We start from the raw sequence: 25,000 nt of genomic DNA, 5'->3' as shown, positions 1-25,000 counted from the left end.
ATGGGGACTTGCCAGGTGTCCTGCCCTGTCCTGGTACCTCACTCTGTCCTGCCGGAAGACAGGTCAGCAGGTTACCCTGCTGAAAACACCCTGTCCTGGGGAGCTTTGGCATGGTGAGTGATGATGGTGCGGTAGGTCCCAGGAATGACAAATGAAGCCATGGACCAGCATTAATTAACGACAAGAAGGCGTCTATCTCTGCCGCACTGCCTGGAGCTGTAGATGGATGAGTGGGCAGGTGGACAGTCGGGCAGCAAGGAAGACAGACGGAGAGGAGACCTCCGTGCTCCCAGCCCCGTCTGGGCATCTTGAAAGCTGGTCCAGCCCTGGAATGATGGGACTGGTCAGTAGCAACCGGCGCCCAGAGCTGGTTTGGGGATTATCTGTTCAGTAAAAGGAAGAAATCAGACTAGTTTTTGCACATCAGTGCGTCTGTGTATGTAAGTGTGCTCTCCCCTGAGAGCCTTCTTTGTTCAGAGCTTGGGGCAGAGCTTTTAAAATGCCCTGCCCTCTAACTCAAGAGGAATCACAAACACTTTTGTCCATCTGGCCAGCTCTCCCTTCATACGGCCAACCCCTCTGCATGCCCCAAATAACCACATTTGGTTTCCTGCCTCATTTTGGATCTGTTTCTCTGAGTGACGGACAGCAGCGTGCTGTGGTGGGAGCTCCTGGGTAGCAGGCAGGCTTGGCATTCAGAAATATTTGCTGGGTGTTGACTGTATGCCTGGCATTGTGCTGGGCACAGGATATAAAGATAAAGGGTCCTGGACTCACCTGGTGGCACAGTGGTTAAGAATCCGCCTGCCAATGCAGGGGACACGGGTTCGAGCCCTGGTCTGGGAAGATCCCATATGCTGTGGAGCAACTAAGCCTGTGTGCCACAACTAGTGAAGTCCATGCACCTAGAGCCCGTGCTCTGCAACGAGGAGCAGCCCCGCTCACCACAACTAGAGGAAGCCCGCGTGCAGCAACAAAAGACCCCATGCAGCCAAAAATAAATAAATAAAAATTTAAAAAAAATAAAAAGATAAAGGGTCCTGACTTGGAGCTGCTCAAACAGTGTACTCAAACAGTATTTGTTATGAGTAAATAAATGTTATTCATTTACTCATTTGAACAGTATTTATTAAGCACTTACCATGTGCCAGACGCTGAGGTTGGCAGGAGTTCTGTGACGATGAACAAGAGAAGGGATCACTGTTGGTGTGATGTAGCCAATCAACCCTAGTGCCAAATCTTCCTACCTGACCTTGAAGGACTCTCTTCCCCTCTCTGGCCTCAGTTTCCCCATCTTTTTAAAGGCGGGGGTCTTCGGATGTCTTCATTCTCAACATTGTTATGTTTGTCGCATAGGTTTGTAGTCAAATCATTTTTTTCCCAAGCGCATTCCTTTTTTTTTTTTTTTACTTTTTATTTTATATTGGAGTACAGTTGCTTAACAATGTTGTGTTAGTTTCAGGTGTACAACAAAGTGATTCAGTTATACATATACATGTATCTATTCTTTTTCAAATTCTTTTCCCAATTAAGTTGTTACAGAATATTGAGCAGAGTTTACTGTGCTATAAAGTAGGTCCTTGTTGGTTATCCATTTAAAATATAACAGTGTGTACATATCAATCCCAATCTCCCTAACTATCCCTCCTTCCCCCCTGGAAACCATAAGTTTTCTCTCTACGTCTGTGAGTCTGTTTCTGTTTTGTAAATAAGCTCATTTGTATCTTTTTTTTTTTTTAGATTCCATGTATAAGCGAGATCATACGATATTTCTCTTTCTCTGTCTGACTTACTTCACTTAGTATGACAATGTCTAGGTCCACCCTGGTCAATTAATCTATGACAAAGGAGGCAAGACTATACAATGGAGGGAAGATAACCTCTTCAATAAACGGTTCTGGGAAAACTGGACAGCTACGTTGTGTCCCCTGCATCAGCAGGCGGATTCTCAACCACTGCGCCACCAGGGAAGCCCTAGAACATTCTTTAACACCATACACAAAAATAAACTCAAAATGGATAGAAGACCTAAATGTGAGACTGGACACTGTAAAACTCTTAGAGGAAAACATAGGCAAAATACTCTCTGACATAATAAATCGCAGCAGTATCTTTTCTGATCCGTCTCCCAGAGTAATGGAAATAAAAACAAAAATGAACAAATGGGACTTAATTAAACTGAAAAGCTTTTGCACAGCAAAGGAAACCATAAACAAAACAAAAAGACGACCCACAGAACGGGAGGAAATATTTACAAATGATGCGACTGACAAGGGTTCAGTCTCCAACATTTATAAACAGCTCATGCAGCTTAATATCAAAACAAACAACCCAATCACAAAATGGGCAGAAGACGTAAATAGACATTTCTCCAAAGAAGACATACAGGTGGCTAAGAGGCACATGAAAAGATGCCCATTCCTTTTTAAAAAATTTATTTTATTGAAGTATGGTTGATTTATTATGTTGTGTTAATTTCTTTGATACAGCAAAGTGATTTGTGTGTGTGTGTGTGTGTGTGTGTGTGTGTGTAGGACCTTGTTTTTTATCCATTCTGTATATAACAGTTGGCATCTGCTAATCCCAAACTCCCAGTCCTTCCTTCCCCGCTGCCCCCTGCAACCACAAGTCTGTTCTCTATGTCTGTGCGTCTGTTTCCGTTTCATGGATAAGTTCATTTGTGTTGTATTTTAGATTTCAGATATAAATGTATCATATGATATTTGTCTTTCTCTTTCTGACTTACTTCACTTAGTGTGATAATCTCTAGGTCCATCCATGTTGCTGCAAATGGCATTATTTCATTCTTTTTTATGGCTGAGTAGTATTCCATTGTATATATGTACCACATCTTCTTTATCCATTCCTCTGTTGATGGACATTTAGGTTGTTTCCATGTCTTGGCTATTGTGACTAGTGCTGCTATGAACATAGGGGTCTAAGCCCATTCTTGAAGGAGACAGGGTGGTAGAGGCTATGATAGGCAGGAAAATGCCCCCCCCACCGCAGATGTCCATAGAACCTGTAAATCTCATACTTGACGTGGCAAAAAGGACTTCGCAGAAGTGATTAAGTTAGGAATCTTGAGATGGAGAGATGATCCTGGATTGTCTACTTGGGCCCATTGTGATCACAAGTGTCCTTTTAAGAGGGAGGCAGGAGGATCCCAATCAGAGAAGGAGATGTAATGACAGAGGCAGAGGGAGAGGGAGATATTTAAAGATGCTACATTACCGGCTTTGAAAATGGAGGAAAAGGACCATGATCAAGGAATGAAGGAAGCTTCCCAAAGCTGGCAAAGACAAAGAAATGGATTCTCCCCTAGAGCCTCTGGAAGGAACACAGCCCTGCCGACACCTTTATTTTAGGGCTTCTGACCTCCAGAAATGAATGTGTGTTGTTTTAAGACACTTGAGTCTGTAGTAATCTGCCGCAGCGGTAATAGGAAACTAAGACAGAGTTCTTAAAGTCCTTTCCAGGGATCTCCAGCCCAGGGGCTCCTCCAGGGCTTCTGGAATTTCCTGCGTCCTGTGTTTGCATACAATCCCTAGTCCTCAGCATGTGCTGGCCGAGTGCTTGGGGTACCAGGTGGTTGGATGAGGCGGTAACTGTTGAGGGGCATTGCTGAGAGCTGTGTGTGGGAGTTGGAATTGGGCAATTTCCCAGAAGAATCTTCCTCCCTCTCAAAGCACAGAATATCTCAGGACGACCTTGGCAATGGAAGGTCAGATCTTAGATGCTACGTCTGGCATTCTCCCCACCTTCCACCACAGGGCTGCTCATTTTGGGTTCCTCAACCCAATAAAGTCATTTTTTTTTAAAGGTAAAAGAAAAGAAAAGTGGTGGGGGGGGCAAAAAGCCCAGAGGGAGCTGACATAGGTGACCAACATTTTAACACCATACACACAAATTTTAACACCATACACATAACATTTTAACTTGTGAAGCCTGCTCTTCACAACTAGAGAAAGCCCGTAGAACCATGAAGAGAATCAACCCCCTTTGGCTATTATTGTTCTTCCATGAAAGAAAGAGCGATCGATCGTCAGCTCCCCAGGCGGGAAGCAGATTGACCGAAGAATAAAGGATGGTCCTTCCAATTGGAGCACATTTAATTTATGATAACCCACTTTACCAACTTAATTTTTCTCATGTTGCTGTGAATGGGAGAGAATGTGGTCAGCCTAGCGCTGGTCCAGCCTTGGGAACTGTTGGGTAGTCTGACACCTGTGATAGATTGTGATGGGAGAGGGCAGGGCCACCCAGATTCAGAACTGGGTACCGCAGAGACTTCTCTCAGTTTCCAGGCAAGGAGAAGTTGCTGTCGATTTTTGAGCAGGGGTGATGTGAGCAAAACTGGCTCCAAGGGCGGCTTCTCTGGCAACGACACAGGTAGATGGATCAGAGGCAGGGATGCCTGGGGATGAGGAGGACAGTTATGAGGTTACTGAATTTGCATCCAAAGTCTTTACAAATGCCCTTACCTTTGGCCCAGCAATTCTGCTTAAGGGCGTGTATCCCAAGGAAACAATGGAGCTAGTGCTTGAATGTAGTGGGTATAAAGATGTTCTTAATAACATTGTTCATTATAAAAATTGGAAACAAAACAATATGGGCAAGACCATTATTGGACATTTATGCAAAGGAAATACTTTGTAGCTATTAAAAATGATTTTGAACTGAGTATTTGACCTTCTGGAAGGATGCTTACCGTGTGTTGTTCAGTGAAAAGAGTCAAATTAAAAATAGTACGTTATTTATACTTAAATAGAAATTCTCCCTCAAATAGTGTGCACTTATATAAGATTTACAAATATGCATGAAAGTTTTGAAGGTTATATATAAAAATAAGAGTATCTCTGGTTGGTAGAAATCCCTTCTTTTTCTGCATGTGAGGAATTTCTATGTACAGTTCACAGAGAGCAGTTGTCAAGGGCTCAGATTCTGGGACTTCCCTGGTGGCGCAGTGGTTAAGAATCTGCCTGCCAGTGCAGGGGACACAGGTTCGAGCCCTGGTCCGGGAAGATCCCACATGCCGGCGAACAACTAAGCCCGTGCACCACAACTACTGAGCCCGTGTGCCACAATTACTGAAGCCTGCGCGCCTAGAGCCTGTGCTCCACAACAAGAGAAGCCACAACAATGAGAAGCCCGCTCTTCGCAACTAGAGAAAGCCCGCGCGCAGCAACAAAGACCCAATGCAGCCAAAATTAATTAATTAAAAAAAGAAAAAAAAGAGCTCAGATTCTGGAGTTGTACAAACCTAAGCTAATATTCTAGCTCTGCTGCTTACTGACTGTGTGTCTTTGGGCAAGTTACTTAGCCTCTCTGGGCTTTCATTTCTCCTCTGTAATATGTGGGTAAGAGTTGGACTTAACAGGTGGGAGGGAGGATTCAGTGAGCTAATACACAGGAAGCATCTCAGCGCATAGGCTGGTACATAGTAAGTGCTTAGGAAATGTCAGAATCATTAATGTCATATAATTTTAAATGAACGTATATTATTATGTAATAAAGAAGTGACCAACGTTGAGTAAAATTATTACTCTCCTCAGTCAAACTAGAATTTGAGGACCTCATTGGAGCAACACTGTCTTTGCCTGTCTGCCTCGTGTGAGATCGCCCAGCAATTGTGTGTTCAACCGGCCAGAATGGCCATCGTTAAAGTCTACAAATAACAAATGCTGGAGGGGGTGTGGAGAAATGGGAACCCCCCTACACTGTTGGTGGGAATGTAAATTGGTGCAGCCACTATGGGAAACAGTATGGAGGTTCCTCAAAAAACTAAAAATAGAGTTGCCATATGATCCAGCAATCCCATTCCTGGGCATATATCCAGACAAAACTATAATTCAAAAAGATACATGCACCCCTATGTTCATAGCAGCACTATTCATAGTAGCCAAGATATGGAAACCACCTAAATGTCCATCAGCAGACGAATGGATAAAGAAGATGTGATATATATTTATATATACAATGGAATACTACTCAGCCATAAATAGAATGAAATAATACCATTTGTAGCAACATGGATGGACCTAGAGATTATCATACTAAGTGAAGTAAGTCAGAAAGAGAAAGACAAATACCAGGTAATGTCACTTATATGTGGAATCTAAAATATGACACAAATGAACATATCTACGAAACAGAAACAGACTCACAGACATAGAGACCACACTTGTAGTTGCCAAAGGGGAGGGGGGATGGGAGAGGGAAGGACTGGGAGTTTGGGATTAGCAGATGCAAACTAGTATCTATAGGATGGATAAACAACAAGGACCTACTGTATAGCCCAGGGAACTATATTCAATATCCTGTGATAAACCATAATGGAAAAGAATATATATATGTATAACTGAATCACTTTGCTGTAAAGCAGAAATTAACACAACATTGTAAATCAACTATACTTCAATAAAATTTAAAAAAAGAAAAGAAAAAAAAAAGAATTGTATGTTCCGATCAGCAGGGCCAGCTCCTGTTTGCTGAGCCTTTGCTCTAACCCAAGCGAGGTGTTTCCTTCCCTGCGTTTACTGGATTCTCACAGTGATGGTTCTCAGCTAGGAGAAATGCGTCATTTTACAGATGGGGAAACTGAGGCTTGGGACGGTGAAGTAAGCTCTGAGAAGCCGCCTGACTGGTGGAGGGTGGAGCCAGGATTCCAGTCAGCTCTGCCTGAGGTCAAAGGTGAGGGTTTGGCTGAATTAGTCACTGCAGAGTTCAGAAGGAGGAAGGCAGTGGAGAAGGCTTGGTAAAGGCCAGAGCAGGTGTGGAAGGGGCCGTTGGATGTGGGAATAAATACAGAGCAGAGAGGCAGGGCCCTCCAGGTGGTGATTCTGAAAGTATACAGCAGAAGAGCTGGTGTCCAGACCCTTCCTTGGTAACGGTGGATGAATGCAGGATAATTCCATGTGCTTCCTTTTCTAAGAAGGACTGAGGTCTGTTGCCAAGTTGCCAAGTATGGGAATTTTTCTTAGGGTGACTGGAATTTAGAATTTTTGAACTAAAAATAGTCCATTACTAGAGTTCACCAAGGACTCAAATGAAATATTTCCTGAAGAAATCTGATGTCCACATCATCTTGCAAAACCCGCACTGTGCACATGTCCACATGATGAGTTGGAATTCTGCCCGTGTTCTCAGGGCACTGGTAGCCTTGTCTTATGTTAGCTGTGGCTTTCAGTTACTGCTCTTTAATAAAAAACTATTTATTAGGGAAAATTTCAAGTATATACAAAGTAAGCAGAGTAGTATAATGAATCCCTGTATCCCCCTCACCCAGCATCACCAAATATTCAAAAAAACCTGCCATTCTTGTTTCATCTATATCTCCTCCCACCCTCCACTCCCCCACTCAACGATGATCATTTTTTATGTTTCTTTTTTTGTGAGGTAAAATTAACATACATTGAAATGGGCAAATCTTTGCTTTACACTTTTGACAAACGGACACACCTGCGGAACCCACAGTCCCATCACAATATGGAGCGTTTCTGCCTTCCCAGACAGTTCCTTGGATCTCCCTATCCCACAGACAACCTCCGTTCTGATTTTTTTCACCTTTGATTAATTCTGCCCGTTCCAGAGCTTTCTGTAAGTGGAACCATATAGTAGGCACTCTTCCGTGTCCTGCCGCTTTCGTGCAGGATTATGTCTGCGAGATTCATCCATCTGGTTGCCTGTATTGGTAGCTCGTTCCGTTTTCTGGCTGAGTGGTATTTGATTATACGAACGTACCTCAGTTTGTTTATTCATTCACCAGTTGATGGACCTCTGGCTTGTTTCCAGTTCTGGGCTGTTGTGAAAACAGCTGCTATGAACATTTGAGTACAAGTCTTGGTGTGGACGTATGTTTTCTTTTGTCTTGGGTAAATACCTAGGAATGGAAAGACTGGATCCTATGGTAGGTGCACGTTTAACTTTGTAGAAACTTCCATTTGTTTTCCAAAGCGGTTGAACCATTTTTGCATTCCCACCGGCAGTGCGTGAAAGTTTCAGTTGCTCCATAATCTCGCCAACATTTGGGATCAGCCCTTGTAACTAATCCTGCTCTTTTCAAGTGAGCTAATAAATGGATGGAGTTTCTGGAAGGTTTAGCTTTTGTTGGTCAGTCTGGTGTTGGCCAGTTGCTCTGTGGTCCGAAACTTTATTTGCTCAATTCTCTGTTTCTTTGTCTTCCCAGAATTCCCTTCCCGCTGATGCGGGGCTGGGTGGGCTGGTAGAGGGGAGGTTTCTAGGGGAGTCATAGTCACAAAAGATCGGGAACTGTGGGTCTGGGGGCGGGACTGGAGGTTTGCTCCCTGCTCCATCTCTGTGCTCCCCTGGAGCTCTGGGTCCAGTTTGGAGCGGGCAGGGGGCCAAGTGGCCTGACCTCCCTTCCAGATCTGACCCTGGCAGCCCTGGAAGCTGCTCCCCTACCACTTCCCCATTTGTGGAGGTCTCTGAGGTCCAGGCCTCAGCTCCTCTCCCCTCTGATGGTGGCACATCATGCAGTTGCCGCCCCAGCTCACGGGGGCTATGCGTCTGGGGGTCCAAGCTCACCTGGTCCTCTCTCTCTTCCCTGCAGATATTGGCCCGGTGACCCTCACGGCCGACCCAGCGGTGTTTCAGAGGGAGCTGAGAGAACTCTACGTTCAGGTGAGCTGCCCCGCCCCCCGCTGCTGGCCCTCTGTGTCCCACTGTCCAGTCCACGCCAGAGGCCAAGGTCTTTGCCCCACCTGGGGGCCAGGGTGCTGCTTCCTGCAACCACTATGACCTGCCTCCCAGCTCTGCCTGGGGCTGCCCCCCAGCTTGGGGGTCCTGCAGATTTTGTATTTTGGGGGGGTTCCTTCCTTTATTCAGTGAACCAAGTACCTACAGGAGTCCCTGTGCCTGGAATGTAGAAGGTAGTTATTATTTACTGCATGGATGCGGGCTTGGAAGGAGGGGGTATGTGGTAGCTGAGGGAGGATTCAAGAGGGGTCAATTCAGACCCCCAAAACCTGGCCCGAGGCTGGGTCAGACGTCCCATGGCCTCCTCGGCTTTTGGGCCACACTGAACACCCTGGTTCAGCATACGTCTCTCCCACCCAGCTTCCTGAAGGCAGGGACCCCACGGATCGGTCTAGCTCACCGCCAAGTCCCCCAGGGCCCAGAACAGGGCCCGGCACACGGAAGGGATGAGTGAACCAAAGAGAGAAGGGTTTACTGAAGTTACCACGTGCACACCCTGCTTCCGGTGCTGGGTGTGTGAACCTGGGGGGCAGAGCGCTTCTGGCTGGTGGGCGGGGAGGGGAGGGCTGTGTGTTTATGTGGGATCGGTTCCAGGGTGGGTTACAGAGAGGATCTGGGGAGGCGGCTTTGAAGGTTTTCCTCTGCTCACCCCTCACCTCCCCTTCTCCTGGCGCACCCTCTACCCCTCTACCCTCCAAGCCTTGGCTAGCACGTGGCTTCTTCGGCGTACCTGTTAGATGTCCCCGCGCTCCCGTCCCTCCTATCCCACTGGTAGCACTTCTCACAATGGTAACTAACTGCTCGTGTTGTGCTTGTTGACGTAAAGTCTGCCTCCCATCCAGACTCTGTGGGAGGGACCGTGTCGCTCGGGCATGGGTGAGTGAATGAGTGAATTAATGAGTGAGTGAATGAGAGATGAAGCGGATTGGATGCTACACTGTGTCTCAGGGAAGGGAGCGGCTGGGGCCCTGGCCTGACCCTGGATGGGCGGGACAGAGGCCACTGGCGGGGACCCCCACCTCCCTGGGTGGTCCCCACGGGCGAGGAGGTGGGCGGCAGCCGCTGACCCGTCCCGTCCTGCAGGGAGGCGGGGACTGCCCAGAGATGAGCATGGGGGCCATCAAGGCTGCCGTGGAGGTCGCCAACCCCGGCTCCTTCATCTACGTTTTCTCGGACGCCCGCGCCAAGGACTACCACAAGAAGGACGAGGTGCTGCAGCTGCTGCAGCTTAAACAGTCACAGGTGAGCCACCACGAGGGGGTGCTGGGGAAGCTGAGGTCTCCGAGGGCCGCCCCCAGCCCCGCCCCCAGCCCCGCCCCGTCCCCGCCCCGCCGGAGAGCTGAGCCGGCGCTTCTGTGGGTCCGGCCTCCGCCAGCCCACTGACCGAGCCGGGCTGTGAAGTCCAAGTGTGTTCTCACGCTTCCGCCCCATCCGCCAGGCCGCAGGCCTCCCTGGCGAGACCCATTTTCGATAAAGATCACACCAGCCTGCTCCCTTCACACCCCGTCAGAGTCCGGGCAATCCATCTTCCTCCTGGCCTCGTCTCGGCTCCCCGTCATGCTTCTCCCATTGTCGAAGGGTCTGGAAGATGTGCTGGGGCTTTTGCTTCTTGCTTTCACAGAGAGGGGTTGGGAAGGAGATGTGTGCGGGGAAGGGAGGAGGGCCCGCCCGCTGGAATCCTTGGGAAAGACCTCAAGGTCTGGGGCGCCTCTCTGCTCTCCCCTCTAGAACAGCCTCGGGTTCTCCAAGGTTCTTCTAGCTCTGCGGCCTCCAGGGGCCACTTGGAGCAGAGTCGATTTCCATTCCCTTCCTCGTAGATTTGATCACGGCTCCCATTTATCGAGCACCTACTGTATTCCTGGCCCTGTGATGAACACGTGACCTGCATCAGTCCTGACCCCCACGGGGTGGGAACTCATATCATTCCCGTTTTACAGATGCATCGTCTGAGCCCAGAGAGAGGAAGGGGCTTTCTCCAGGTCACTCCTCCCTGGTTCTGGCCCTGCTACTCACGCCTGTGGAAGGTGGCAGAGGAGCCATGAGCCGGGCTGCCTGTCTCTCTTCTAGGTGGTCTTTGTGCTGACGGGGGACTGTGGTGACCGTACTCATCCTGGCTACCTGGCCTACGAGGAGATTGCTGCCACCAGCTCCGGGCAGGTGTTCCACCTGGACAGGCAGCAGGTGACCGAGGTGAGCCGGCCCTGACGTGCTGCATCTCTGGGCGGCCCGGCCCATGGGTTGGTTGCCACCGTGGAGGAGCAGTGCTGAGCGCTCGCGCCACAGCAGGAAGCGCAGGAAGCCCGGTGCTCAGGGATTTTGGGCATCATCTGGCCAAACCCTCTCACTCACCCCAAAAGCAGGCGCCGCGGGTATCTCAGTTTTGCCGGTAAAAAGATTGGGGCTTGAAGGAGCACCCTGGGTTTTAGCCGGGGTCCCCCAGGAGGTCCAGGCTGGTAGGATAGATCTAACAAAGGCTGGAAGAGTGCGGGTGTTGGGGGAGCTTCTCCCCAGAGTCGAGGAGCCCAGGAGTCGGGGGAGGAGCATGGGGGCGGGGCATCAGATTTGGGCTGTGTTGCTGGGACAGGAAGTCGAGCTTGGGGACTTGGCAGGGAGAGGCTTGCTTGGCCCTGAAGCCTGATGTGCAGGGCTTCTGATGCCCCAGCGCTGACCAGGTGTCTGCGTCCTCATCTCGGTCTTGGACCAGGTGCCTGCCCTTCCTCCCCTCCAGGCTCCATCAGTTGCTCAGGTCTCTCCCCGCTTTCCCTCTGCCTAGCACGTCCATTCCTCCCCAGGAGCCAGCGGGATCCTTCCAGTGGCATGTTGGTAAATGTTTCACAACCATCTCTCTCTGGAAGGAACAAGAATGCCCACTTCCATGGTGTAAATACTCCTACTTTGGCTGGTTTCAAGCTGCCGTCATGAAGTCACAGAGCATGGGAAGTGCTGCTCATTATCGGCTTTCTTGAGCCTGTATGAGCCGGCTCCTGCATCCCACTGGATCCTCTAAAACAAATCTGACCAACAGGTCCCACCCCATTGTCCCCTGGAACAGGTCCAGACCCTTATCTGAGCTCCGCCTCTCTGAGCCTATCGCCTGTGTTCTCCCCCTTGCCCGCTGCTGCCGCCCTGCTGGCCTCTCTGCTCTTTCTTCAATGCCCCGTGTCTTTCCTCCCCCAGGGCCTTTGCTCGTGTGGCTTGTTTTTCCAGCTCCTCCTCCCCTGGCTCCTCGTCTTCCCAGTCTTAGCTGAAACGCACCTTCCTCGATTTCCCATCAAGATTAAGTCTCCTTTCATACCCTCTCCCAGCTCTCTGTACTGCTTTATATAATCGTAATTTTGCAGCTGTGCAATTATTTAATGCCATTAGGCTGTGAGCTCCGTGAGGGCAGGGCCCTTAAGTTCCTGTTTGCTACTGTATCTCCAGCACCTGGTACAGCCACCAGCATGGAGCAGGTGTTTGGTAAGTAGCTGGTGAATGGATGACATGGAGTCCCTTGTGCGTGAGGAAGAGGAAGATGAGAGGAACAGCATCTCTGAGGCCACCGCGGCCTTGAGCCAGCCCTGCTCTTGCCTCCGGGAGAGGGTATGGTATGTTGTATATTTATGATCTCCAGGGCCGTGTTTAGGTTTGCGCCTTCGCTCCCTGTTGAAAGATGGCGTTTATGGTTCTCTGCTACACATTAGGATTTATTTCTTTTGGCATTTCGGCTTGCTCTGGCACTAAGCCGCCCAAGCAAGGGTGGGAGGCATTTCAGAGTGGAATGATGGCTTGGTCCTTGTTTTGGGGGTGTCCTACCTGGGCAGTTGCTCAGGAAGTGGGTTCCTGCTGGGGCAAATCAGATGTCATGCATCTGGGTGGGTCGGTGGAGGACCTCTTGCTCAGGTGTGGGGCTGGACTCTCCTAGCCTCTCCCTCGAGCCATGGAACCTGGGGCGAGCCCCTGGCTCCTGGCCGTGGTGCCAGCCGACTGTCGTGGCAGCCTGGCCGGGCAGGGCATGTCTGACGAGGTAGGACATCCGATGGCCAGGATTGGCTGCCCCTGGCTAGGGACCTGGATCCCTCTCCTCCCTGAATAGAGAGCTCTGTCATTCGTTAGCTTCATGCCTTGTACCTGGACCCTTCCACATGTCCCCAGACATTTGGCAAGCCTTGGAAAGTAGCCGGGGCAGCCAGGGCTGTGGTCATCCCCCCAGGAGAGGGAACAGTGCCTTTGCCCAAGCCAAGGGGGCTCCGGCGAGAAGAAGTTGCAAAAGTCCCCCAAACCCTGCCTGTGTCGTCAGTTCTTTGGCCATTTCAGAGTATCTCCAGTATGGCAGGAACGGCACATTTTGCGTTCTCTCTTCCCTTCATTTATCGAGCACCTACTCCGTGCTGGTGCAGCTTTAGGTGCTGGGCGCCGAGAGATAATCCATCAAGCTTAGGTCTCTGTGCTTTTGGGCGTTTAGCTTTTTCCACCTTTGAGATTCCAGAGTAACTAAAGGAAGGTGAAGATCCTCTTCCCCTGGGTGGGGTAATCTGTAGCTTTTGCCATCTTTCAGCGGACAGGGGAGGCAGGCAGTGTGACCCCTTGGGCCTGTCCCAGAGGTGTGCATTTTTATCTAGGACTTAGCTAGGTCCGAGAACCTTCTTGCCCCAGCACATCTTTCCCACAGGCTTCCCCCCAGCTCAGACCCAGCTCAACGTCCTGTCCCCAGCTCCAACAGAATGGTCAGAATTTCTGGGAAAACCCATCATCCTGAAGCCCTCTGGGGTCCTGGGAAGTCCCATTCTGGGGGCTCAGACCCTTTCCCTGTCCAGCACCGGCAGGTACAAATACGACAAATTGCTCAGAATCTGGGCATTAACCACGGGAAAGGTGAACTGCCCTCTAAGACAGTAAGGGGGAGGGGGAGGGGAGGTCAGATTAACAGGTGGTTTGGATTAACAGATCAGAAGACACAGGCCCTGGAGATGACCTCATCCTGGACCCTTCCCAGAGGAGGTGGGGTGGTGGGGGGTTAAGGTCACATGCTGTCTTCAGACCCCAGCTCTGCCACCTGTCTGCTGTGTGACCTTGAGCGCAGCACTTAACCTCTCTGGGCCTCTGTTTCCTCAGGTGCGCAGTTGGGTTATGAGGGCTACTGCCTGGAGAGTTGGTGACAAGGGTAGGAGGAAGACCTCTACATGAGGCCAGGCACCAGGGAGCCCTGGGTGGGGGTTAGTGGTGGCCGTACCTCCAGCCCCTGTGCTTCTGTGTGGAGCGCAGAATACACACACCCCAGCTCTAGCGAAGCCCCCTCGAGGGTAAGAGCTTTCTCTGGAAAAGGTTCTCAGGAAGGTAGAGCCTGGGCCCAGTGCCCCGTGGTGCCCGGTCGTCAAAGGCCCTCAGTTTTCTGATCTGTGGTTCTTGAGGCCCATTTGGCGCCCCCGTCCGCAGCTTCTCCTCTCGGCTTCCTCACCCTGACTGTCAGATGCTTTGGGAGGAGCCTCGGGGGATGATTTATCTGCTGTGAACGGCTGAGCGGCAACCATCTGGCCAGGGTAGCAGCGCCAGATTCTCTCATTCCTTCCCCATCAGCAACAGAGATGAGCCCCAGTGCATTGCTGGCTCCCAGGCCCCCCTGTCCCGCTAACATCTGGAAGCCATTACCTTCGCCGATAAACATTAAGCTTGCTCGATGAAGGCTCTCTGCTCAGAAGTTTCCCTCGATTCCTCTCTGAGTCCCCGGGCCATTGCCAGGTCCAGAAGGCTTTGCCCCCAGCCCTGGGCCTGCAGCCGCCTGGCCTTGCTGTGGACAAGAGGGTCAGCACCCCCAGCTCCCGAGTGGTGATGTGCTTACAGGGCAGCCCTCATGGGCGGGCCGCCTCCCGACGGGGTCGCTGGCCTCCTGTCCCATATCAGCCCTCTCCGTGCAGTAGCCTGAGCTCTTGGGCATCTTCTCTCCGTCAAAAAATCCTAGAAAGAGCTTGTAATGACAGTTGCAACACAGTAGCGGGTGTGACTCGTCTGGGTAATTGTCAGCTGGTGCTGCCACCACCTCCTGGCAGCTTTGCTCATTTCCGATTTCCTCCTGACCCCTGACAAGGCCCGGCCCCGGGGGAGGAGGACAGTGGTCACAGAGCTGTTGCTTTGCTGTCGGGGAGCTGCCTCACTTACTTCACCAGCTTCTGTCTGCCTTTCTAGCTGGGAGCCTTGGCTGCTGCTTCTGGTCTACCTCCACATGGACAAAGAGCCTTGTCCTCATTTCTTAACCAAAATAGGTGGGATCTTTTCAAGAGAAACATCACTGAGAAAGTTAGGCAAAAACAGAAGAATGAAGTAGCTCCAAATATAAAAACAGAGGAGTTTTCAGAACACAGAATTCTTGTCCAGTGATAACTGAAATCTAGCTGTAAAATCTAGGTGCATAGGTTCCAGCTCAGTCTGACCAAAACATATTCATTTTCCAAATCCCGAGCAATTCTTCCAATTCCCTTCTGTTCCCTTTCCCTTCCATGGAAGATCACATGGTAGGCAGAGCCGGAGGACTGTCATTTAGAGCGAGGATGGCCAATATGTAGCAGGCCAGACACCACGTTCTAATTCCAGATCCATGGCAGACATTGCTAATCAATCACAGACCTTTTTCTAATTGAGTCTGAATGTGGCTTCACATTTCTCCAAACAGTATTCCAGGAAGTCACTTCCTGTTGATTAGAACTGGTAAGCGACAGGATACCCCTATGGTTGCTCAGGTATATTCTAAAGTCATGCTTGTAAAGGCAAACTTGTTCCTTTTAATTGATTTTTGCTTAAAAATTTTCTATGAGAAGTGTCAAAGATATAGAAAAGTAAAAACAGGGACTTCCCCGGTGGCACAGTGGTTAAGAATCTGCCTGCCGATGCAGGGGACACGGGTTCGAGCCCTGGTCCGGGAAGATCCCACAAGCCGCAGAGCAACTAAGCCCACGTGCCACAACTACTGAGCCTGCGCTCTAGAGCCCGTGAGCCACAGCTGCTGAGCCCAAGTGCCACAACTACTGAAGCCCACTTGCCTGGAGCCCGTGCTCTGCAACAAGAGAAGCCACCGTAATGAGGAGCCCTTACACTGCAACGAAGAGTAGCCCCTGCTCCCTGCAACCAGAGACAAAGCCCATGTGCAGCAATGAAGACCCAATGCAGCCAAAAATAAATTAAAAAAAAAAAAAAGATAGACTCCAGCGTAACCCACAATATCACCTGATAAAATGACTAGTACTTTGCTAGTATCAGCTGATGCCAAGCGCATATTCAACTTTCCCTATTTGTCCTCAAAATGTCAAATCAGGATTTAATCAAGGGCTGTGCATTTCATTGGGTTCTTATGTCTGTTAAGTTTCCTTAAATCTGGAGTAGTCCACCCTTTTTTCATGCCACTAACTTGTTGGAGAGGCATTGATTATACAGTGTCCCGTGTTGTGGATTCATCTGATTGTTTCCTAATTGAGGAAAATAAGTGGTATGGTATTTTGGAGAGAGAGTTACCTGTTACCTGATTTTCAATGGGACCTGTCTGAAAGAGTAAGATCTTAGAATGAATAAGCAGTTGTAGAAACAAAGGATGTAAGATTTCTCAGTGTTGTGATAAGGGTCAGGAGGAGACTGTCTCTGCTGTCTGCTTAGAGACATGGTCCTGCTTAGAGAGCATGGTGTCCAGGTGAGGGTGTGGTCGGAGGCCCCTTGGGCAGGGGATGGTGAACCACATTGCTCTTGGAGAGATTCCAGATCTCCAGAGTTCATCAGTGTGTACTAGGCATCAGGAGGGCTTCCTGGAGGAAGTGATGGGTGTCACAGAAGTTGGCCACGTGAAGAAGGAGGGAAGTCTTCCCAGCAGAGGGCACCCTTTGCTCCTTCTGTCCCAGCTGAGTCCTCTGGATGCCTTCATTCAGGTGTCACAGTCCTGAGCCCACAGGCTAAGAGGGTAGTGACGTGCGAATCGGGCCTAGTATAGGGCAGTGGGGAGTGGGGTGGCCTCAGGTGACCTGGAAAGACCGTATGCTGCCTAAAACCCACTGGGGGACCGGATTTTGCACACAGCTGGCAGCGTGTTAGGGACCCACCTCCTGTGGGCCAGACACAAGCAAGACATCACGGGCACCTGCTAGTGTCAGCTTCTCACACCTGCCTTCCAGGTGCTGAAGTGGGTGGAGTCAGCAATCCAGGCCTCCAAGGTGCACCTGCTGTCCACGGACCATGAGGAAGGCGGCGAACACGCGTGGAAGATCCCCTTTGACCCCAGCCTGAAGGAGGTCACCATCTCCCTGAGTGGCCCGGGGCCCGAGATCGAAGTCCAGGACCCGCTGGGTATGTGCGCCCCAGGGCTGGCCTCCTCCCTGGCCCTGAGACTGAGCTGGGAGTCCAGAATGGGACAAAGAGAGAGGCCCTGGGGTGATGGGGGGTTTGGACATAAGGCTTCAGGAGCAAGGAGGGTAGGGGGGATGCCAAGTGAAGGGCAGAGAGGGTACCCGTGGTAGGTGAGGAGGCAGGAAGGCCATTAGCAGCCCAGCTAGGGGAATTAAAATAATGACAGTCCCTGGGCTTCAAGGATCACATGGCATCTTCCCCGTGTTCTCTCAGTGGAACTCTTCAGTGGCCTGGAGAGTCAGTGGGGGCAAGAATTAGTGGCACATCGTAGAGAGGCGAAGCTGGGGCTCTGGGAGGTGGAGTGACTTGTCGGGTGGCCCAGGGTCAGTGTGATCTGGACCCGGTCTCCTGGCCCCATGGTGCTCTGTGGATGTCCTGAGTATTCAGGTCCAGAGGCCAGGGGTACAGCCGGCACCTGGGGAGGGATGAGGATGGAGATCAGGATGAGATAGAGGCCCGGGTACCACCAAAGGCCTCTTGTCAGTTCCTCTAGGAAGCCCGAGGCTGGGGTGTGGAGCGCTGTGGGTTCCAGGGGACGGGGTGGGCCGCTGTCACCCCCAGGAAATGGTTGGGGGCTAAGCGGTCCTTGGGGCTTCCACAGGGAGGATCCTGCAGAGGGACGAGGGCCTCAACGTGCTCCTCAACATCCCTGACTCGGCCAAGGTTGTGGCCTTTAAGCCTGAGCATCCTGGGCTGTGGTCCATCAAGGTAGGGGGCCTTGGGTTCCTGGGGTTGGGGAGACCAGCTTCACCGACCTGAGATACCACCTCCCTCTTGCCTGGCCCCAGGGAGCCTGGGGCCCTGCGAAGCTGAGAGCTGGAGTGTGGATAGTGATGTGGGCGTATCAATAGAAGTAAAGGGTCGAGAACAGAGGAGGAGTATTCTGCCTTGCATCAGTGAGAGGAAGTGGAGCGGTTTGGGGTTAGTTAGGGAGCTTCTAAGAAGGGCTTACAGAAACCACTTGAGTGTCCAGACGTGGGGGACTGAGCTGTCCCGTGAAGAGTACGCAGAAGCAGCAAGGGTGACCTTGGGCTCGGAGGGACAGGTCTGGCGGGGAGAGCAGGGTCTGCTCTGATCTGCAAGGTGCAGGGGGCAGGCTGGGCTCCTGACAAAGGATCGCGGGACGGGGCGGGCTGCTGCTTCAGGAGGATATGACTCTTGCTGATCAGGCAAACGTGTGTGGAGCCCCTACTGGGCGCCAGGCACAGTGCTGTGTGCTGCAGGCACCGCTGTCCTTCACGCTCTGAGCGTCTTTGAGCCCAGAGCTCTCATGCCGATGGGGAAGGCGAGGCAGGGGTTAGACGTGCAGGCGGACAGACCAGACCCGCGGGTGTTGGGGGCGGTGGCGGTGGGAGAGGCAGGGCAGCTTCGAGAGTGCCACCTAGGACAGTGCCCTAGCTGGGTTTCTTCCACTTCATTTGGGGAGCATCGTGCTGGGCCCCCAGGGAGCAGGTAAGTTGCCCACCTGTATGCAACGGCGGGAGAACTCCAGCTGCCGACTCCAGGCTGGGTCAGGTCGCCCGCCTCCCGCCTGGAGCTGGGGTGCTGGGTTCGGATGCCCCGGTGACGTGGGCTTGGGCCTGTGCTAGGTCTATAGCAGCGGCCGCCATTCGGTCAGGATCACGGGCATCAGCGATATCGACTTCCGAGCTGGCTTCTCCACTCAGCCCTCCCTGGACCTCAGCCACGCCATCGAGTGGCCCCTGCAAGGTACGGTGCTCCTGGCCCCAGGGCGGTTCAGGGCCGCCTTCTGCGGAGGTGGGGCTCGCCTTTGGGAAGTGGGGGGAGCTCTGGGGGGAGCCATGAGCGTGCGACTATGGAACGGGCCTGCAGAGGCTGGCTCCAGCCTCTCTGTCACATCACAGTGAACCGCGCCCAGGACCAGCACTCCCTCTGTCGGCTCCAGCCCAGGTGACCGTGGGGCCAGTTACCTTTAGAACTTCCTCCCTGCCCCCCGAGGCCTCCAGGACCTCACGCAGTCCCCCTTACTCCTCCTCCCCCTTGCTCTTTGTCGAGATTTGTCTGTCCAGAGCCTCACTTCTTCCAGTGAACATCAGGCTGGTCCAATACATTCAGAGGCGCTTGAGTGGACACCTTCCCCGAAAGGGGGACCAGTGTCTCACTCCAAGGGAACGAGTGTCCTGATGGACATTTAGATGCCCCTGGAGGCTGATAGCCTGGGGGGGGACGTCGGAGGCGCAGGATCAGTTTTCCAATGAGAAGCCGCCCACTGGGTTCTGAGGTTGCCTACATACCCCATCATGGCTCCACCTGGAGAAGGCTGGGCCCCCGAGCAGGCAGAGGCTTCTGGCTCAGGGTGCCAGAGCTTCATGCCAGAAAATGCCCTCTGGTAGCCAGACCAGGGTCCCAATTTATAGTTTGGAAAATACGGTGTCTTGCCACGGGTCCATCCAGAAGATTTTGCTGGGACCAGCTGAGCAGAGATGGCGGGGGACTAGACCAGGTCAGGCTAACTTTGGACCACAGACTAGTGACCCAGAATGGTGTGTGCTGGATCCTTAGGGCTTTCTTTCTCGTCTGTATCTCCTCTAATGTCTGTCCTTCTTGTCAGCCCTTGTAGGTTTCCCTGCCAGGACCAGCAGTAATATCTTCAAAATGAAAAGGGGTCTGCTTGCTCATGTGTTTGTTTTTGCCAGTAGGAGGGAGGGCGCGAGGCAGAGAAACTTAGTTCCTATTCTAAAGCCAAGAGAGAAAAGAAATCCTACATGAAGTGCTACAGTGGCGATTGAAAACTGGCCAGTCTCCAGTGGAAGAGGGTGAAGGGGGCCATATGTGACCCTCTTTGGTTTCTGCTTTTGATAAAGATGTGGGTCCCAGACATCGAAAAGAGACAGAGAAACAGCAGGGCAATTGCAAATGATAAATAGCGATTGGTCTCAGTGCCAGGGGCACCAGGGAAGTGGGCGAGGCTGTGGCCAACTGGACAGTGGGGGGTCTGGGCCACAGGAACAACTGCTACACGCCGTTGGCTGCTTGTTGCAACGTGGGAATGGTACCCAGCACTGACACATTTGATTTTTCAAAGGAATCTGGACTTCTAGATTTGTATATGCCCCTTCCAGATTGTTTGATATTTTTTCAAAAATTTGAAGGCACTTCCTGGACCACATCCTCTGGTCCCCGGTTTATGATCAGTGAGAGGAAAAAAAACAATGAAGAGCCATCTGCAAAGGGAGCGACCTGACCGTTCCCACATCAACTTAGGAGATTATAAAACCCAAGTCCAGTTCTGTCTGTCCTGGGATAGTGTGGAAAGTGCATTTCAACAAGATAGAAAAGGAAACCAAGCGAAAGATGAACATGGGGAGAGGATGGGCAGGACTCGGCATTCCCAAACCGGGGCGCGTCTCACCTCGGCCGGTCCCAGAGCCTGCCTGACGACAGCCAGCACCAGAGTTAGTGGCGGGGCGGGGGTGGGGGTACCCCTTCCCAGTTCTGCCCAGTGAGCACCCCAGTCTGCACAGTAGAGGGGATGTAGCCATGGGAAGCCGTGGGTTTGGAGGGACACTGGTGTTTCAGGACCACGGACAGTTGCAAGCCCCCGCTTCTCTCCTTACCCCACCCAGCGTTAGTTAGCGCAGGGAAGAGAAGGTGAGGGAGCGGGGGAAGGCCGGCCAAGCAGGCTGGTCTCTGACTGTGGCCCTAGAGCCCCTGCTTGGGGAGGATCGTGGAGCCCAGCACAGATGGCAGCATCTCCTTCCTCGCCCTTCCCTCTGCAGGGGTGCCCATCTCCCTGGTGATCAACTCCACAGGCCTGCAGGCGCCCGGCCGCCTGGACTCGATGGAGGTCTCACACAGCTCAGGGCGGTCCCTCCTGACTTTGCCCACGCGGCTCCTCTCCAACGGATCCACCCATCAGCTGTGGGGGGGGCCGTCCTTCCCCACCCCCCAGGAGCGCTTCTACCTCAAGGTGAAGGGCAAGGACCATGAGGGAAACCCCCTCCTCCGTGTCTCTGGAGTTTCCTACCGTGGGGTGGCCCCGGGTGAGTGACTGGCTCTTACCACCCCCAGCTCCCTGGTTCCCTTGGAGGCTCATTTCTTTCCGGAAGGCTTTCCCGATGAGATGAGATGAGATTAGATTAGGAAGTATTTTTTCATTAAACTTCTCTGGGCAGCAGGCTCTGCAAGGCATTACGTCAAATACGGAGATGCTTCAGATGAAGCTTTCAGCTGAAGGATTTGCTGCAAAGTCACCCACCCATCCACGCATCCATCCACGCGTCCATCCATCCATCTGTCCATCCATCCACCTGTGCATTCAACATTCATTTTGTGTCGGTCATGGTACTAGGCACTGTAGACACAGCAGTGGGCAGGGCAGCGGGTATGGGTATGCCCTTCCCTAATCATAATTACTATCATAGTCAAAATCATGGTAATACTGATCTAGTCACCATTTTGAACACTTTCCGTGGGACAGTCCTGGGCCAAGCACTTGTCACGCATTAGCTCATTGAATGCTTACACCAGTTCTGAGATGTGTCCCCATTGTGTAGCTGGGGAAGCCGAGGTCACCCATTTTATAGGGTTGCTCGAAGGGTTCCATAAGCTAATGCACATAACAAGACGGCTCTTGGGTACTCAAGAGGCTGCACACAGGACGTGGGAACCGTGGACCGGGGCCCTCGACACGGCTGCTGTTACTGTGACGTCATTGTAGGTCATGTCGTGTTGGTTCCCGTGTGTGGCTTTTGCTGCTTTCCCGTGTGTCCCTGAGGTCTCACCATCCGGGCTGGAAGCTCCCAGAGGGCAGGGCAAAGTCTTTGGCTTTCCACAGCTGCCTCTGGTCCTGGGGTAGGGTGGGGTCTGAGTTCACTGGCCATCGGCCTCCTTATTGGGCTTCGTTCCCTCTTCGAGCCCACTCCCCCCCTCCCCTGGCACTGACCAGGGAGGAGTTCAGAGGTGGATGACACTGGCATTCCATCATCAACTTTGCTGGGGGTCATCCCACTTCATTTAAGGATGCAGGGAGGGTGCCAGTGTGCCGGTGGCGAGGTGGAGGACTTGGAGGACCTGAGTGGGGCAGGGCAGGGTCGGGGGCTTGGGACCCCTTCTTTCAGTCTCCTGGCCTCCACTCCCCTGCTGTGGCCCCTGCTTCTCCTCCCTTGGCCTTTACAGCTTTGAGGAGGAATTTTCAGGAAGCAATTTCAGCAGCCTCCCTTTCTCTCTCCTGTTCAGATGGCTCCCAGAGTTTCGAGTTTAGCGCTGGCTTTTGGTCTCCATGTCAGCTGTAGATTCAGTGTGGAGGTGGGGTTGTGGGGGGATGTGCCTCCCCTGCTTTCCGGGTCTGGGAGGCTGGGAGTTTGACCGAGAGCAGGAGGCTCTGGGTTTGGAGACATGGGGGTGGGGAGGGCGGGGCCTCAGGTCCCTGGGCTCTTTGAGCTCAAGGAAGAGCGAGCCGGAGCTGGCCCGGCAGAGGCTTCCAGCGCGTGGGGGTGAGTGGTGGCTGCTGTGCTGCACGCAGCTGAGGACGTGGCTGGATGGTCCAACGCCCCTCTCCCCTGGGATGTGGCAGGGAGCCTGTAGCATGATGTCACCCGCTGCCCTCCCACCTCCAGCTCTGTGCTCAGAGGAGGTCTGGCCCATTGCCTCAGCCTCGGAGCATTTCTGGTGGGGATGGGGGAGAGGGCAGTGCGAGGGTTGGGCACATGTCCGTGATCGCCCAGTGAGGCACTGACAGTCCAAGACTGACCCTGGGGGACAGTTCTCAGACTTTTCCACTGAAGTAATTCCAAGAGCCAAGGAAAGCATACGTATCACCCACCCCAAGGCCAGGGTCAGGCGAGGGGGGCAGTGGCATCTGATGGGGTTCCCAAGAGGCTCATACCAAGCTGTGAGATTTCATGGAAGTCTCTTATTTTATCTCAAAAATGCGTGTGAATTTTGTATTCACAGCCATGCTCCAAGTATGCTTATTTTTCAATAAAAAAGGTTTCCCTCCCACAACTTTGGGTAAAACTGACCCTCCAGGCAGACGAGCAGACTTAAAGCCCTACCCACACCCCTGGAGAGTCCTGTCTGGGTAGCATTTCGTCAGATTTCAGGGCTGGTTTGACTTCTCTGCCCCACAGAATTGCTAAAATGGTGGCACAGGCTGGTCTATCCTGGCCAGGCTTCTCACAAACCATAAAAACCCCATGAGTTTTCATTGACGGAGCCGGTCCTGCCACATGCATGTGCCAGGTGCTTTCCACGCCCCATCTCTCGCCAACTCCTCACAGCAACACGATGAGGTCAGTAACCCAATTAACCCCATTTTACAGAGGTGGAAACTGAGGCTCCAGGAGGCGACGCGACCTGCTCTTGGTGACCACTGGATGGTGGTGCCAGAGATTGTATCCCGGCCTTCTCTCCCCTGGCTCATCCCTGTGGGTCTCTGTGTCACTGGAGGAATCCTGAGTGCTGGTCCTTGCCCGCAGGTGCCCCCCTGGTCAGCATGCCCCCCAGGATCCACGGCTACCTGCACCAGCCCCTGGTGGTCTCCTGCTCTGTGCACAGCGCCCTCCCCTTCTGGCTACAGCTGCGGCGGGATGGAGCCAGGCTGGGCGAGGAGAGGCACTTTCAGTGAGTGGCTGAGGGCAACCTGTTGTTCCCAGCCCCAGGGCTCCTGGGGGCCTGATGCCCTGGAGGGATCTCAGGGGAGTGGGTGGCGGGAGTGGGACCTTGGTCTCAGTCCTACTGTCCTCCTGGGCACCTCCCAGCTTGGCCAGGGATGGGGGAGGGTAGTTCCCTGAGGCCCCCACTGCTGCTGGGCCATCACCCCATGGAAGAGCCATGGGCCTTCCTCAGCTTCTGAAAACTCAACCCATGCAGGCCCAGCTCTGTGCTGGGCAGGGCAGGAAGGACCCTCTTGAGAACCTCCCCGCTATGGTTGGAAGTCCAGGGCTCAGAGAGGGGAAGGCACTTAGAGTCACATAGCATATCGTGGGATTTGCATGTCCTTGGCCGTCTGCCTCTTCTTACCAAGTCTCCAGGAGGATTTGCGACCTCCCTTCTGGGCAAGATTCAGGGGACCAAGCCCCCCGCAGTGTCTGGACGGGGCTGGGGGAGCCTGACTGGGGGCAGTGCGACTGTGTGTCTCCAGCTGTTCTTTGTCCACAGGGGGTCAGGGAACAGCAGTTGGGAGATCCCACGGGCCTCCAAGGCTGAGGAAGGCACATATGAATGCACAGCGGTCAGCAGGGCTGGGACCGGACGAGCAAAGGCCCAGATTGTCGTCACAGGTCTGTCTCTTGGGGCCTGTCCGCGTATCCCCTCCCCACCCCCTTCCTGATTTTTCCCTCTAGGATTTCCTCCCAGGGTTTCTCCATCTGTGGGCAAGCGTGCCAGCCAGCTGCTGCGGCCTGTCCGTCATCCAGGGTCTGATGCCCGCACTGTACCTGCTTGCTGGCTCCCCGCCCCCACTCCCCGTTTGGGCTGTTTCACCCATGAATGGCCTGTGAGTCTCAGCTGCAGCTCGGGCTGTGTCCCCCGCCACCAGCCTCAATCCCACCCCGACCTCCTGGCCAGCCCCCAGGCCCTCACAGGGGCCACCGTCCATCCCGTCGTTCCCAACCCTTAATGCTTCCAGGTCCCGCCGCCGTGGCACCACTGAGCTCAGGGAGGCTGGCAATGCCACAGACCCTCCTAAAATGAATGGGCTTTATTTTTAAAATAATGAACCTAAGCTGTCTTGAAGAGAAGAAAAGGGGCCCAACGAACAGCGAGAGATCAGCCACTCTAAGTTGTCCTAAACTCACACAAAATCACGCATGCTCCCTGTAGGAAGACTGGAAAATATAAACCAGCAGAAAAGATTGGAATGAGCTGTGATCCCTCTGTTCTAGAGATGACCTTGATAGCATTTTGATTTACTTTCTTTCAGACCTTTGTCTATGTGTGCATTTTAACAAAAATGCGA

At 52.6% G+C, this 25,000-nt stretch overlaps 1 protein-coding gene across 1 annotated transcript; it reads left to right on the top strand.

Annotated features, from left to right (window-relative positions):
* Window positions 1-6,575: 6,575 nt before the first annotated feature.
* On the top strand, window positions 6,576-24,475 carry LOC114485376 (hemicentin-2-like; the record flags this gene model as incomplete). The annotated part of the gene is made up of 11 exons (XM_028486697.2): window positions 6,576-6,693; window positions 8,573-8,643; window positions 9,802-9,960; window positions 10,786-10,908; window positions 16,848-17,019; window positions 17,681-17,787; window positions 18,669-18,789; window positions 20,820-21,083; window positions 23,520-23,664; window positions 24,202-24,323; window positions 24,387-24,475. Coding segments are annotated over exons 1-11 (1,491 nt in total), but the record flags the coding sequence as incomplete, so codon positions are not given.
* Between the last annotated feature and the right edge of the window lie 525 nt (window positions 24,476-25,000).

This window comes from Physeter macrocephalus, unplaced genomic scaffold (genome assembly GCF_002837175.3).
Source record: "Physeter macrocephalus isolate SW-GA unplaced genomic scaffold, ASM283717v5 random_1185, whole genome shotgun sequence".
NCBI lineage: Eukaryota > Metazoa > Chordata > Mammalia > Artiodactyla > Physeteridae > Physeter > Physeter macrocephalus.
This window is presented reverse-complemented; position numbering and strand designations above follow the sequence as displayed.